Raw genomic sequence first — 13610 nt, forward strand, 5'->3', positions numbered from 1 at the left:
AAAATTGAAACATTTAGCGGCTACGTGAGTGCGTTTGCCAAGGGATCTGCGGCCATTTCGAGGCCCGTTTCCGGTTCCGCCTGTCGCCGAAAACTGCAATTAGCTTAAGCACTTGTCCCAAAACCCACATACCCTGCCTCTTTGGGTGAAGTTCTACGGCTGCCATGGCAGCCATTTAATATTTAATTTTTTATTCGATTCCCTTCTAGCGTTCGTTAACGTGCAATTAACCCCGGCCAGCCTCGATGATCATTTTATTTAAATTTAATTAAATGCAGCACAGCAGAGAGTCCGCCAGCCAACCAACCAGCAACCAGCAATAGTGAAAATAGTATAGACAAACAAACAAACAAAATGCAAACAGTGAAAAAAGGTGAAATTAAATATAGGCAAAGTGAAAACAAAGCAACAAACTCTGAGCGGGCAGTCAAGTGTAAAATTGTGCGCCAGTTTAATATACATATAATTGTTTAACTACCAATACATAGGCATATACATATATAGATACAGATACCCATACAGCAGCACAGGGCCATTTAAATGGCCAAAAACAATGAGAGCAATCGGCAGAAATAGACCAGAGACAGCAATTAAAGCGTAAACTGTAAAATACAAAGTCAAATTCAGACCGGCACGCTCGCTTTAATTTGGATAAAAATAAATAATAAATAATAAAAATTGATTGAGAAGTGCACACCATAATACTAGCCGTAACATTTACTGCCAATCAAGCGAGAGGCATTTCGATATTGATCCCAGCCTGAGCTAGGTGTCCTGGTCAATTAATTTATGCGTAAGCCCAATCATAATTTAAATTAGGACGGCCGGAGTGGGCCATAAATCAATGGGCAGACTTGTTGACCCAGTCCGGGGGAGGGGGATTGGATCGGATCGGATCGGGGATTCCCCGCTGCCAGGTCAAGCAGACGACAGCGTTTACATGGCCAAGTGGGCAGTCGACCGCAACAAATCACAATAAACAGGAGAGGAGCAGAAGGATTCCAAACCGGGCTCGGCAATTAGGCTTACAGATATATATTTATTAATTTATTATGGATATTGATGGCCTACGGTCTACTTACAAATATACATCAGCAAATATAAACCTATATTTAGCCGCATACGAATATTTACAATAAAAGTTGATGGTCAGACATCGACAAATTTCAATTTACATACGTAAGTGTTTAAGCAAAATGCCAAAGCATTTCAAATGCAAATGGAACAGAAACGACAAAAAAAATACGCAAATTGATTGCCCAAATAAATAAATAATATTTATGAAAATAGAGCACGCGTGAAAGCGTGTCAGAATTACCCATATAAACATAGTGAATATATTTACACACATTTGTATAGTTATATGTATACACCCCTAGAATATACAATGTTTAAAGCAAATATTTAGCGAACGTATGCCCCAAATGTTTTGCAATTGTAATCAAAAATTGGCAAATGAGTCGCAAAAAAAGTGTAGCAAAATTTGCATACGTTATATGGAAAAATAAAATATTTTTAAAGTTCAGTTCATATAGGAATAAAGAGTTTTCCCGAAATGTATAGCAAAATGGTGTTTCGCTTGGTGGGTTTTAGTGTTGTAAGCTATTGTCGAAAATATAAATTTTTTGGCCATTTTCGCATCTTATATCTAATTAAATATTATATAAATATATATAAATGAACGAGGTGGGACTTTCCAAGCATTAATCAATATGTCTCCGTAGTCAAATAGAAAAAACATTTTTTCGTTGTGGTTTTTGCATTTTTTTAATTTTTGCAAAAAAAACAAGTTTTTTTGTGTTTTTTCGTCGTAACTTGGGCAAAATAAGACGTAGAGCGAAAAGAATGACTGTTTTGTGCAGCTGGTGACCTAAACTATCGATCCGTGCTCAAATTTCGAAAAATTATTTTTTGTCCAAATTTCGCATTTTTTGTAAGGGGTAACATCATCAAAATTTGCGAAAATTGGACAAAAATACAAAATTTTAGCTGTGAATGCCATTCGATTGGAAATTTTATGACGAATCCAACGATGTATGACACTCCAAGTTTCGAGCAATATTTCCCATGATTTTTATGAAAAAACTATTTTTTTGGTTGAGTTTTTTGAACTTTTAGGGTTTTTGCCAAAAACAGAACCTTTTTTTGTGTTTTTTCGTCGTAACTTGGGCAAAATAAGACGTATAGCCAAATGACTGACTGTTTTGCGCAGCTGGTGACCTAAACTATCGATCAGTGCTCAAATTTCGAAAAAATATTTTTTGTCCAAATTTGGCATTTTTTATAAGGGGTAACATCATCAAAATTTGCGAAAATTGGACAAAAATACAAAATTTTAGCTGTGAATGCCATTCGATTGGAAATTTTATGACGAATCCAACGATGTATGACACTCTAAGTTTCGAGCAATATTTCCCATGATTTTAAATAAAAAACCATTTTTTTGGTTGTGTTTTTTGCATTTTTATTTTTTTTTGAAAAAAAACTTTTAAAACTTTTGTACCTTTTACAAAATTGCATACTTTCCTGCATCGGGCGCTTAGATTTTAAATATTTGTAAGAGAACGTTTATAAAAGGACAGGTATATCAAGAAAAAGGACATTCTGGTAGGGCTGGTGGGTGGGTGAGAAGTCAGGTGTTGGCTTCCATCAATGTCGCTCCTCCGTATCCTCAAGTTGCCCGTGGCGAATGATTGATGATTGCTCTGACGCTTCATGCAAGCTGAGATTGCCCTAAGCCCTCTCCTGCTCCTGGTGGGGAAATCACAGGAAGCAAAGTAAGTCTTAGGGGTTACAAATAGCGGTTGAATATATCAGCGAGTTGTAATGGAGGCAAACTTTAAACAGTTCTTATTGGTGTCTGAAAACGAGGAACACAAGATGGTATATCACTAAATGATAATGTGTACCTACACAAAAGCTCTATAAAGATATTTGAAATCTGGAGATAATGAAGTGAGGCGCTAAATCTAGACGTCTATAAAACTGCCACGACAATGGATTTTATTTTATTATTTTTAGATGTAGGGCTTACTGGTTAGGATTGAAATCATTTTAAAAACGATTAAAACCATATTCTCATTTCATTGACACCTTGAGACATATTTGCTCTTCGTCCAATGAACTTAACAATTGCTGGGTTTAATTATATGTATGCAAGTAAGCAAGTTCCCACAGCACAAATCAGGGTTCAAAGTTTGTAGATCCTTCCATGTCCTATTAAAACAAATGAAAGCAATTTGTGTGAAAAAGAGTAAAGAGTTGTGTGAGGGTAAAAAAAAAGAGGAATGGAAATGCAGTGGCAGGTTCCTACTCGAATATTCCCAAACCAATATGCAGGACCACCCTCTCACCCCGCAATCCCCACAATATTCGAACCTCGAACGTGTCATTGTAAGTTCAAGTGTAGCCAAGAGTGGAGGAGCAGAAGTCCTCCAGCTGACTCCGCTGGAGCGGATGGGGTCGAGTGCTGATGATGATTGTTGGCGTCGCCAGGAGGATAAAGGTGGGGAGAAGGGAGACGGGAGTTCCTGGGTCTGGGACTTTTTGGGCCTGGTCCGATGATTGTGATGGGCACAAAAGCCAACGGCTCATGAAAAATGCATGCGACTCGGCTGCCTCATATGTTTTATGGCTTGTTGAATTCCGTCGCTCGTCCTGCCCCTCGTCCTTCCTGCCCCTCGAACCCCTGTTGTAGTTCAAGTTGTAGTCAAAGTCGCATCGCATCACTGCCATAGCCTGTTAAATTAATAAAGGACAGCAGCAGGACCCTGACAAAAATGTTGTATGCGGCCAAAGTTGAGGTTTGTTTTTCCAACAGCTGTGCAGGATGAAAGCCTTTCGGAGTATGGGATAATATGTTTAATTTTCCCAAACATATTTCCCTAGCTCTGCCCCCGGGTTTTTTCATTTGTTATTTCGGGCTTCTGGCTAGTGTTTTCTTTGATTTCCGTGTGCTGGACCCCCTCCGCCCCACGAAATCGCATTTGTCTAACCGAGTGGAAGTTCTCAATCCCCCAAACCCCGTTTTCTTGCCCCGCTCTTTTTTATAAATTTTAATTTCCGTTTGCATTTTGCACGTTTTTCATAATTCATGCTCTCGAAGTAACTAGATTGATGAGAGCCGTTTCCATTCGGGCATTTGCGGGCTGTCCACTGGGCTTATCCCCGCCCAACATCCCAGCCTGCTGGCGAACACCACACCGCCACTCACATGCATAATCGTGCGGAAATGCCAGACACACTAAGCTGACCCAGGCCAGAGTCTTACTTATATATAGTACGTACATAAGGATATATCTACAGCTGCATATATCCGAGTGTGTGCCAGTAAATCGCTGTATCTGAGCCGAGGCATCACCAATCACCCTGCACCACCCACTCCACCCAGTCCCAACCCTTTGCCGAAACAGCTGCCTTGGCGGAAAGCCCTGCTTGAAGCTCCTGCCGAGTGCACAGAGAAATAAAATATACAAAAAATATGTATATTTAAAATATATAATAAATAAATATAACTATTTGCAGTGAATGCCCACAAGACATACGCTTTAATAATGAATAATATTCTATCTAATTTCTAAACAAATATAAATGTTTTATATTTATAATTACCTATATTTCAGTAGTATATAAAATAACAATAATTGATCTACTTGCTTAAACTATGTTTTAAGAAGAATAATTGTAGCATATTGTTTTCTTTTTATATTCGTTATTGATTTATTTATATATTTATATTGTATTATTATATCTTATATTGTGCTTCAACTTCAGTATTTCAAAGGACTTTCATTTAATTTTAAAAATAAATAAAATAAAAGCCTTGAGAAAGATTACCATTTAGAAACTCATTTATTTGAGTAGCTCTTAAGAATAGATTTTTCCCTAAGTGTAGTGCTGCTGTTGGTGGTGCTGCTGCTGGTGGTGCTGCCACTGGAGGTGTGGTGGTGGTGCATCCCCATAGGGCCATTGACTAATAGGATTTGAAGAGCGTAAAATTGGTTCGTTGTGAACATGAAATATGCAGTAAATCCTTTTGCGCCCCGCTGCCGTCCGTGTTTTCCTTTAATATTTGCTGCAACGTTGTTGCAGCTTAAATATTCTTACCCCGACAGCAAGGTCCTGACTTCTGCTCTGTTTCCCCGGAGCCACAACCCATCGTCCTGACCCTTTTCCCGTTTTCGTGGAGGCCAATGCACGCGCAGTTTGTTGCAATTTCGCGGTTCGATTTTCGCCCCCTCCCCCTTCTTACTTTTCCCCCACAGTTTTCCAACGTTGTCGTCGTCGTCTCGGCGCGATGGTGTGTTTTATTATCACAAATAAAGCGCAATCACTGTTGTGGCACCCGCTTCTTGCGCCCAATCCCACCCACTTTGCCGCCACTTTTCCGCCCACTTTCAGCCACTGAAGGAAGCCCAAGCAAGCATTGCATTTTTCATGTCTGGATTTCGTTCGTGTGGCAGCCTGAAATATTGCAAATAGTTTGGCTCCCTCTCAATTGCGTGAAATATGAAAAACCCCGGGAAAATTTGTAGTAAAAGCCTTGCCGTTGCAGCGGCAATGCACTCCAGATTTCCTTTTCGCTTTGCTGCCATTGCAGTCTCCTAATGTTTGCCTCTTTAATTGTCCCTGTTGCTGCAAATGGCCGGGCATTTGTTTTCATTACTGCCAGGACGAGAAGCACAGGACGAACTTGGCCGAGGAAGGACCAGTTCTCAAGACAAGCTAAAGCTGAAGCTGGGGGTAATTTGGGTACACTGGGGAGAACTAACCACTCCTTAAACAAAAAGTCTTAGTTTGGACTTAAAGTCGATTTATTCTGCAACAGAGTGTTTTAAAACCACAGATAAATAGGAAAGTTTTCTGTGTAAATGAATAAATATAACAAAATGAAACTACTTTTATGAATAATATAGTTTATATATTTTGACAGGAATAATAATTGAATTTTGAAATAATTGTGGTTTATAACGTTACTTATTGAGCCCGTATTTCGAAGAACTACTTTTGGTTTTAGTTAAATTGCAATTTGAGTTATGGTCCTTCATTAATTGCTTGTAAAAATGCTTTAAAATATTCAGACCATGAGTTAGGAATTAACTGATGTGTTTATTTTGAAAGAGTATATATTTCTAATCCTATGATAATTTTTCCTCCAGTGTAACAGCCTTGGCTGGCGACAGCGATAATTGTGAGCCGTATTTATGCAGTCCTTAAAGGGGCCGCTCCTCGATGCGAATGGCCGGGAATCCCTTCTAATGCCGCTCAGCCAGATGCCAAGGACTTTTGCTGGCCGTCTTACGACTAAGCCGCCTCAAGACCTCGCCGCCTCCATCGTTCATTCAACTGCAGCTTGGCTGACTTCCGGCGTTGCCTTTTATGATAAATTGAAACAAATAGCCACCAACACCAGTTCATACACGGAGGCACAGGACCTGGCTTATCAGAAAATTGCGCTCAGCTGTTTATGAAAGCATAACAATGTTAGCTGCCCCGGCCATTACCGAGCTCCAGCTCCAGCTCCAGCTCCAGTTCGAGGTCCAACCTAGGGCCAACATCAACATGATCATCAAACTGAATGGCTCCTGGAGTCCTAGAGTCCTGTGGTCCTGCCCCCCATCCTCCTCTTTGTCCTGGCTTGCTGGCTGGCCGTCGCAGCACATAACTCACAAGTAGGATAAACAATTTACTTATCGCCTCTGCAGCCACGCCAGATGGAGTTGGTAGTTGGGAGTGGTAGTGGTAGTGGCAGCGGCGAAGTGGAAGGAGCGCCTTACCCGGTCCAAGACCAAGATTCAGTCTCCGTCTCAGACGTTGCCACATCAGCGCGCCACATTGGCAAATAAATCATAATAAATAACTTGAAAAACGAAACACCTTTGCGCACAAAAGTTGCACGTCCTGTTTCTGGCAAGCCGTACGAGTAAAAGTTTTTACCCGGCAAAGATGGTTAGTTCAAGGAAGGCTATATCAGTCTTGCCAAATGCTGCAAAAACCTGTGAGAATATGAAGAGATTTAAGTGGTGGTTCTTGAATAAAGTCATATCCTTTGAAACCGTATTGCTTATTAGAATATCTCTTAAAGTTTTTTTTATGGAGTAAATAACTTATCTGTTCTCTTATATGACTAAACCTCTCATAGATTGTGTTTGTATAGAATTTATTTCTACTTTTCACGATTCTGGTAGTGCATCCCTACTTCGTTTTACCATTTCTGCACATTCCAATACATTGTATTTGCCTTTTCCGCTGTCAGTTGGTTTTGGTGTTAGTGGCTGCTTACAGTTTAGCACTTGGCCAACTTCCAGCCAGAACGGGACGAGGACGAGGGCTCAATTCCTGCAACTGGTGATCAAAATTGATACATAACTTGCATAAATCAGGCGCCTGCCACGCATTACGCATACGCCATGTGTGCGGCGCACTGTGCTGGTGGAGCGCCATTTATTAAATTAGCCACAGCATTAGCCACCCCAGGTAATTTGTAAATTTCTGACAGATGCGCTGATAAACTCATTGCAGGGATTTCTTTGTGCGGCGATGGTCGGGCGTTCGGGTGTGATTTGTGATTTATGCGGGTCTTATTACGGCTGCCTACATGACAATACTTTATTCGCAATACTTTGGGGCCAAACTTAACGTAACATCACAAGGGGAACGTGAGCGGCGAACGGGAATGGCAACGGGAATCGATTGCCGGCAAGGACTTCGAAGGAGTTGGCAGGACTCGGTCTCGAGGATTCCGGTATTCCGGGATTTGGGGATTCAGGGCGCCGTCTCCGAGCGTCTGAGCCTGGTTAACTCCGGATGGGATGACAGCCTGTCGTCCTTCTCCGCCGCCGGCGGCGGTTTCGGCAGACTGAAGAATTTCTGTAAATTAAATTTGTGAAAAATGAAATTAGGCTACGGCTGCTTTGCATAATTTAGATTATAAATTAGATGTGCCAGAAGAACTCCATCGTCGTGGCCCATTGCTCATAAAGCGGAAGAAGGTTGAAAAACTCTTGCCACTTTGGAGAAAATAATTACAGTGAAATTGCCTCTGCCACTTTTATATATTTAGTTGCATGTTTGCTTGCGAGATGTTTGAATTTGTTTATTTATGATTTTAAGGTAAATATATTAAACTGATTTTTTTGATTTGATCAATATTTTTTGTTCAGAATTTAAAGTTAAGTTATATTCTAATAGAAATAAAGAAAGAATTATCAGATTGAGCAAAAGTAATAGTTCAGGGAGGTAAAGTTTAAACGGCGACTTTATCAACAAATCTGAATAAAAGGGTAATAATTTAAATATTTTTACAAAAATCGGTTTTATTTACTTTTTGGCAGTTGTCGTGTGAATAATTAATTAATTTATAATGAGACTCATGCTGCCAGCGATTGTTAACTGCCAGTCGTTTACAAAACAAATTAAAAACCGGATACTTACATCGTGGCGACCAAAGTGGTTCGCCTCCTCCATGGTGTCCGGCAGCTTCTTGTGCAGCGTCTCCGGCAGGAAGAGGGCTCCGATGCCGCCCAGCAGGAAGAGGATGCCCAGAATGTAGTACGGCGCCCGGATGTCCACGGTGGTGCCCAGATAGACCAGGTACGGGGCCAGGATCCCGATGGCGTTGGCCAGGATGGTGCCCAGGGCCACGCCCGTCTGCCGCATGCAGGTGGGGTAGATCTCCAGGCACTGCAGGTTCGCCGTGAAGAAGGTGAGGGCGTTGAGGAACTTGATGAAGGTGGCCAGGTAGATCATCAGGCTCTCGTACCGCTCGTCCGTCGCATACACAATGATGGGCAGGCAGGTGAATGCGCAGATGAGGAAGGACACCGCGTTGGTGAAGCGCCTGCCGTACGTGTCGCCTGCGAGGAAAGGGTAAGGGAAAGGGTAAGAGGAGACTCTGGACTCCGGTGATGGACTGCTCCAATCAGCACCGCGTCACGCCCCGCAGCACTCACCCATGTAGCGGCCCACAATGTAGGCGGGGATCTCCACGATGCTCTGGTACAAAAAGTTCAGGAACGGATTGCCCGCCATGCGGGAGCTGAAGAGCACCAGCGTGAAATAGGAGACGGCCACCACGCACCTGCAAGCGGAGTGAATCGCCAGTTAGACATGCAAATTGCTTTTGGTGTGAAATTCTCAATGCAGTGCGAACAATTTTGTGCAATTTTTAAAATGTTTTCTTAGATTTGAAAGCGAAAAACAAGTTGTAAGTTGCCTAAGGATGATCTTTTTTAAGCAAAGGATTTTTAATGAATACGATTTGTGGATTAAATAATTAGGTCTTTAACATATTTTTAGAGAAAAAAGAAAAGCCATTTAATCTTTAATATATCAAGAGACTTAATAGTTTTGGAGCCTTGGATTAATTCAATAACAGGTTGCTAATGTCTTAAAAAAATCTCTTTTATATACTGAATTTGACTCTAAATTGATGTTGCCACTTTTATTTCGCAGTCTATCCACGTTTCTCACCAACTAAAGCCCATGATGATGGTGTTGCGGGCCAGCCGCCAGCCAGCAAAGAGCGATGCGATGCCGTAGGTGACCTCCTGCTTGTCGCGACTGTATATCTCCGCCAATTCCTTCTCGGTCATGTCGAAGCGATGGCCGTTAATTTTGGCTATCTTCTGTAGTTGGACAATGGCCTCGCGGAAACGCTGCTTGCTAATCAACCATCGGGGCGATTCGATTACGTATCTGTGGAGGAAATTTAAGATTATTCAAGGCCTCGAATAAGAATTTAATGGATGGGATTGTATAAACATAAAGAGTCCGTTTATAACTTAATTTTGACTAACAGTTAGTTCATTAGTCCTACTTGCTCCAAGATATTATTGTTTATATTTTAAATTACTTGTTATCTTTAAGGACTGAACTTATCTTCAAAACTGTGAATGATTAAATTTGGTGAGGACTATAATTGCTCTATATGTATATTCCAAAAAAGTTTCTGATTATTTCATAGAATGGGAAATTGACGAACTTAAGAAATAATTAATGTCAAGACAGAAACGAAGTATATGATTAGATTTTTGTGGACTCGCCCTGCGTGACTTACTTGGAGAAGATCAGGACCATCGCCGTGGGCACCGAGGTGAGCCACATGAAGGAGTCCCAGTGGCGCAGCCACCAGTAGAGCAGGGGCATCAGGGTGGTGCCGATGGACCAGCCACAGCTCAGGAAGAAGGCGATTCGACTGCGGTCCTCCCTGGACACAATTGGAGTGGGTCAGCAATAAAAGTTGGGGCAGAAAACTTTGGCGAGAAACTTACTCCCTGGAGATCTCCATGCCGACAATTTGAGGCGATTGAAAGAGGCTGTTGACGGTGAGGCCGACGATGCCGGACATGATGAGGAACCACGTGTACGAGCTGGTGCACATGATGGACGCAATGCGACCCAGGGAGCAGAACACCACGCTGATGTAGTACACCAGCCTGCGACCGTAACTGCCGGCCAAGTGGACAAATTCAATTACCGGCAATGCCATAACTTAGTTAGGTGGAAGTCGCGCTACTTACGAGTCTCCCATTTGTCCCAATATAAATGAACCGGCCACCTCCGTCACACGACCCACCACGAACACATTTGTCACGAACAAATCCTTGGCGCACACCCAGTTGCGGTCCGTGGGGATGGTGCTGTCGTACCAGGTCCTGTCGTAGGTCCACCCGTTCTGGCAGGCTAAAAAAGCGAGTGGGGAGCGGTCGTAAAGTGCATTCGAGTGCAAAGTTGCAAATATTTATAAGAAGCAAGGGGGAGGCAGCGAAATGCCAAGTAATTTCACCACTAATCCGGCAAACGTATGTATTTACCTTCTCCTCAGAGTTTGATGGAAATCGGGGAGCTGGATAAATATTTGGCAATAAGCCCGCTACTTGATGAGGTTTATCAGCAAGTTAAGTTAAATAAACAAACAAAAAGACATGCGTATAAAGAACCTATGACGTTCTTTCGATTTTAATTGGATAACTTCATTTGAAGTTCCCCAAACAAATTTAAGGATTTAATAAATAATAAGTTAGGATTTAATAAATAGAAAGTAAGAATTATAAAAAGTTAATAGGGAATAAAAATCTAATAAGGAACATTCCTTATACATTTATTTCTACCAGAAATCTGATTTCCTTAAAAATAATATCCCAAGAGCTTAATTAATATCTATTTAATTTTCTACTCACTTTCGTTTGTTTTCGTGATATTGCTGGAACTCCAAGCTGACCAGTCCGTGATCTCTGAGAAGTTTGTTTGGTACATCTCACAGTTGCTGAATGTTTCCCTGCCTCGGTTGTCGAGCTTTCTATACCAAATTAGATTCAGTTTATTGAATTTGATAGGGGGATCCCCCACTTACTTGGGCAGGGTGATGTCCCGCCACTCCTCCAGCGTGAAGTTGGTGTTCTCCCTGCCTGGCACCGTGCACCAGTGATCGGGCACGTTGAGGGCCAGGATGATGTTCATGTAGATCATTGCACCACAAAAGGACAAGCCGCCGACAAATACGTAATTGTACATGGTTTGATAGCGACCATGGTTGCCCACCTTCTCCATCAGGGTCTGGAAGGGATCGTTGAACTCCGACTCGTCGACGTCCATCTGGGAAAAGTGTCCCGAGACCTGGGAGGCCTTGCGGCTGTTCGCCTGCTCCTTCTTGTCTCTCATTTTGCACTACCAGTATTCCAAGTGGCAGTGCCTGAGTACCCAGTCAGTCGTAGGGCCCGATAAGAAGAGTAATCTTTATGGCATCTGGGCCAAAGATGAGGAGATTGCTCGGCAATTAGCTGGGGCAGATTGTCGGGGCTCCTATTCAGACACTTGTCGCCGAACTGTTGTTAAAATCTTCAAATTATGAATATAAAAACATATTTGGTCGTATCTTCTATATTGTCAGGGAACTATACGATTTGTTTGATGGGGAGACATAAAATCATTTATGACTATAAACTGCTTTAAACTTGTGGTTATTATTTTTCTACTAAAAAATGTTTGCTTACTCATGAAAGATTTATGAATTTTGTGAATGCATTTGAAACGACATTTTTCTTTTATTTATTCAGTTGATAATAGGATTTTAAATCTTTTTCATTAGTATTATAAAGAGCACGTGTGCCAGACTCTAACAACATTCATTAATTTCTTGTTCACTTATCACTTCTTTAATAAATTATATATGTTTACTTGGAGAAAACACTAATGCCTATCAGATGTTTTACAATAAGCCAATTTCTATGTAACATAAATTACTCTTAATAGTTATAATTTTGGTTTTTACACTTACCTTTACTTTTGATAGTAACACTGGTAGTGAAGATTTGAAATAAATAAATAAATATTTTTGTACACTTTGAACAGGTATTTAATGTAAATCAGTTATGGGTTTTCTGTGTTTGATCATCAGCCTTCATCCCAATCTAAGGGAAACTTGGAAATGTAAACGGATTTTGGCAGCGATATTACACTTTTCACATCCCGCCGCAAAAGTGCGAATCTTTAGACTTTGGCGCCTGCGAGAGCTCATCAACTGTGGCCAACACACGACGGTGCTGTTCTGAGTGCCCGAATGGTGATGGGGCCACTTATCAGGCCAAGACGGGCATTATAAAACGAATTACTGATAACAGAATGTCTATCTGATTTACACAAATGTGTATAACCATTGCGAGAGCCGGGCCACTCTGAACCTGTCCAAATTGTGACTGAAAGTGATGGTTGCCCCGTTGAGCAGGTTATGTTTTTACACACAGGGCTCACGAATCTAATCACCTTTCTCCACTGCCACTGATAAGGGCTCGGTGGGTCATCTTGCTAATCAGTGGGACAGCAAAAACAAATAGTTAATTTGTTTTTAATGAAGCCGGAGTTGTATAGGATGTGAGTAGTCATAAAATTGTTTACATTCCGTTTGTTGTCAGTTACATAAAAGAAACTCTTTTGATTGATATGGGGCTTCCAGGCGATTGCAGATGCAATTACATCTTTATAGAGGCCAAAAGCCAGTAGCCCAACGAGCTCGTAAGCCTCTCAACAGATAAGATAGACACGAGACTACGGCATACAAAAATATTTGGGGGACTAGACAAAGCAAAGACACACTGCTAATCCTAGGTTATGGCTCCAAACTAAGCACTTGATAATTCCCACTGCACTTGCACTTTGATTTTATCTAAAACTCGTATACTTTTTTATACTTTTCGGTTGTTTCCATTTGCTTATTAGATTAAATGCGCGATTATCTTTGTGCTCTGCTTGAGCTGCTGCCGCTTTTGACTGTCGACTGTGACTGGGGATGAAACTAAGCCGGGAACACGTAGCTGGCAATGAGATAGAGTCCACTTGGCTCGACTTGTGCAAATGCAATAATATCAATTTTCATATTTTCATATACTGGACGAGCGAAAGACAAAAGCAATTTAACAATTTACTAAAGCACTTAAGCGCAAATTCAGTTCCCGGCCGTCCGACTAGACGTTGTAAAAACTAAGCCAGCGACGACTGTCACTCTATGAATAAACATCATCACCATCATCATCATCAGCACTAGCATCGGATAGTAGAGACCTGGGATAAGGAGTGGATCTGTAAATTTAATCAGAGCTGATTACGTCGGCGCT

The 13610-nt window shown here is 41.4% G+C and overlaps 1 protein-coding gene across 2 annotated transcripts; it reads right to left on the reverse strand.

The window, feature by feature from the left end:
- Positions 1-7550: 7550 nt before the first annotated feature.
- Positions 7551-12980, reverse strand: LOC108044193 (carcinine transporter). 2 transcript variants are annotated; one of them, XM_017123094.2, is made up of 10 exons: positions 12278-12980; positions 11354-11825; positions 11181-11299; positions 10521-10683; positions 10272-10448; positions 10058-10207; positions 9472-9696; positions 8952-9079; positions 8434-8855; positions 7551-7869 (listed from the first exon to the last, which is right to left on the reverse strand). In XM_017123094.2, the coding sequence occupies exons 2-10, from the start codon at positions 11659-11661 to the stop codon at positions 7765-7767; spliced, it is 1797 nt and encodes a 598-aa protein (XP_016978583.1). In that variant the 5' UTR covers positions 11662-11825; positions 12278-12980; the 3' UTR covers positions 7551-7764. The 2 variants fall into 2 exon arrangements, with proteins under 2 accessions (XP_016978583.1, XP_016978582.1); XM_017123093.2 differs by having other exon boundaries at positions 11354-11838.
- Positions 12981-13610: the final 630 nt, after the last annotated feature.

This window comes from Drosophila rhopaloa, unplaced genomic scaffold (assembly GCF_018152115.1).
Source record: "Drosophila rhopaloa isolate 14029-0021.01 unplaced genomic scaffold, ASM1815211v1 contig_167, whole genome shotgun sequence".
Lineage (NCBI taxonomy): Eukaryota > Metazoa > Arthropoda > Insecta > Diptera > Drosophilidae > Drosophila > Drosophila rhopaloa.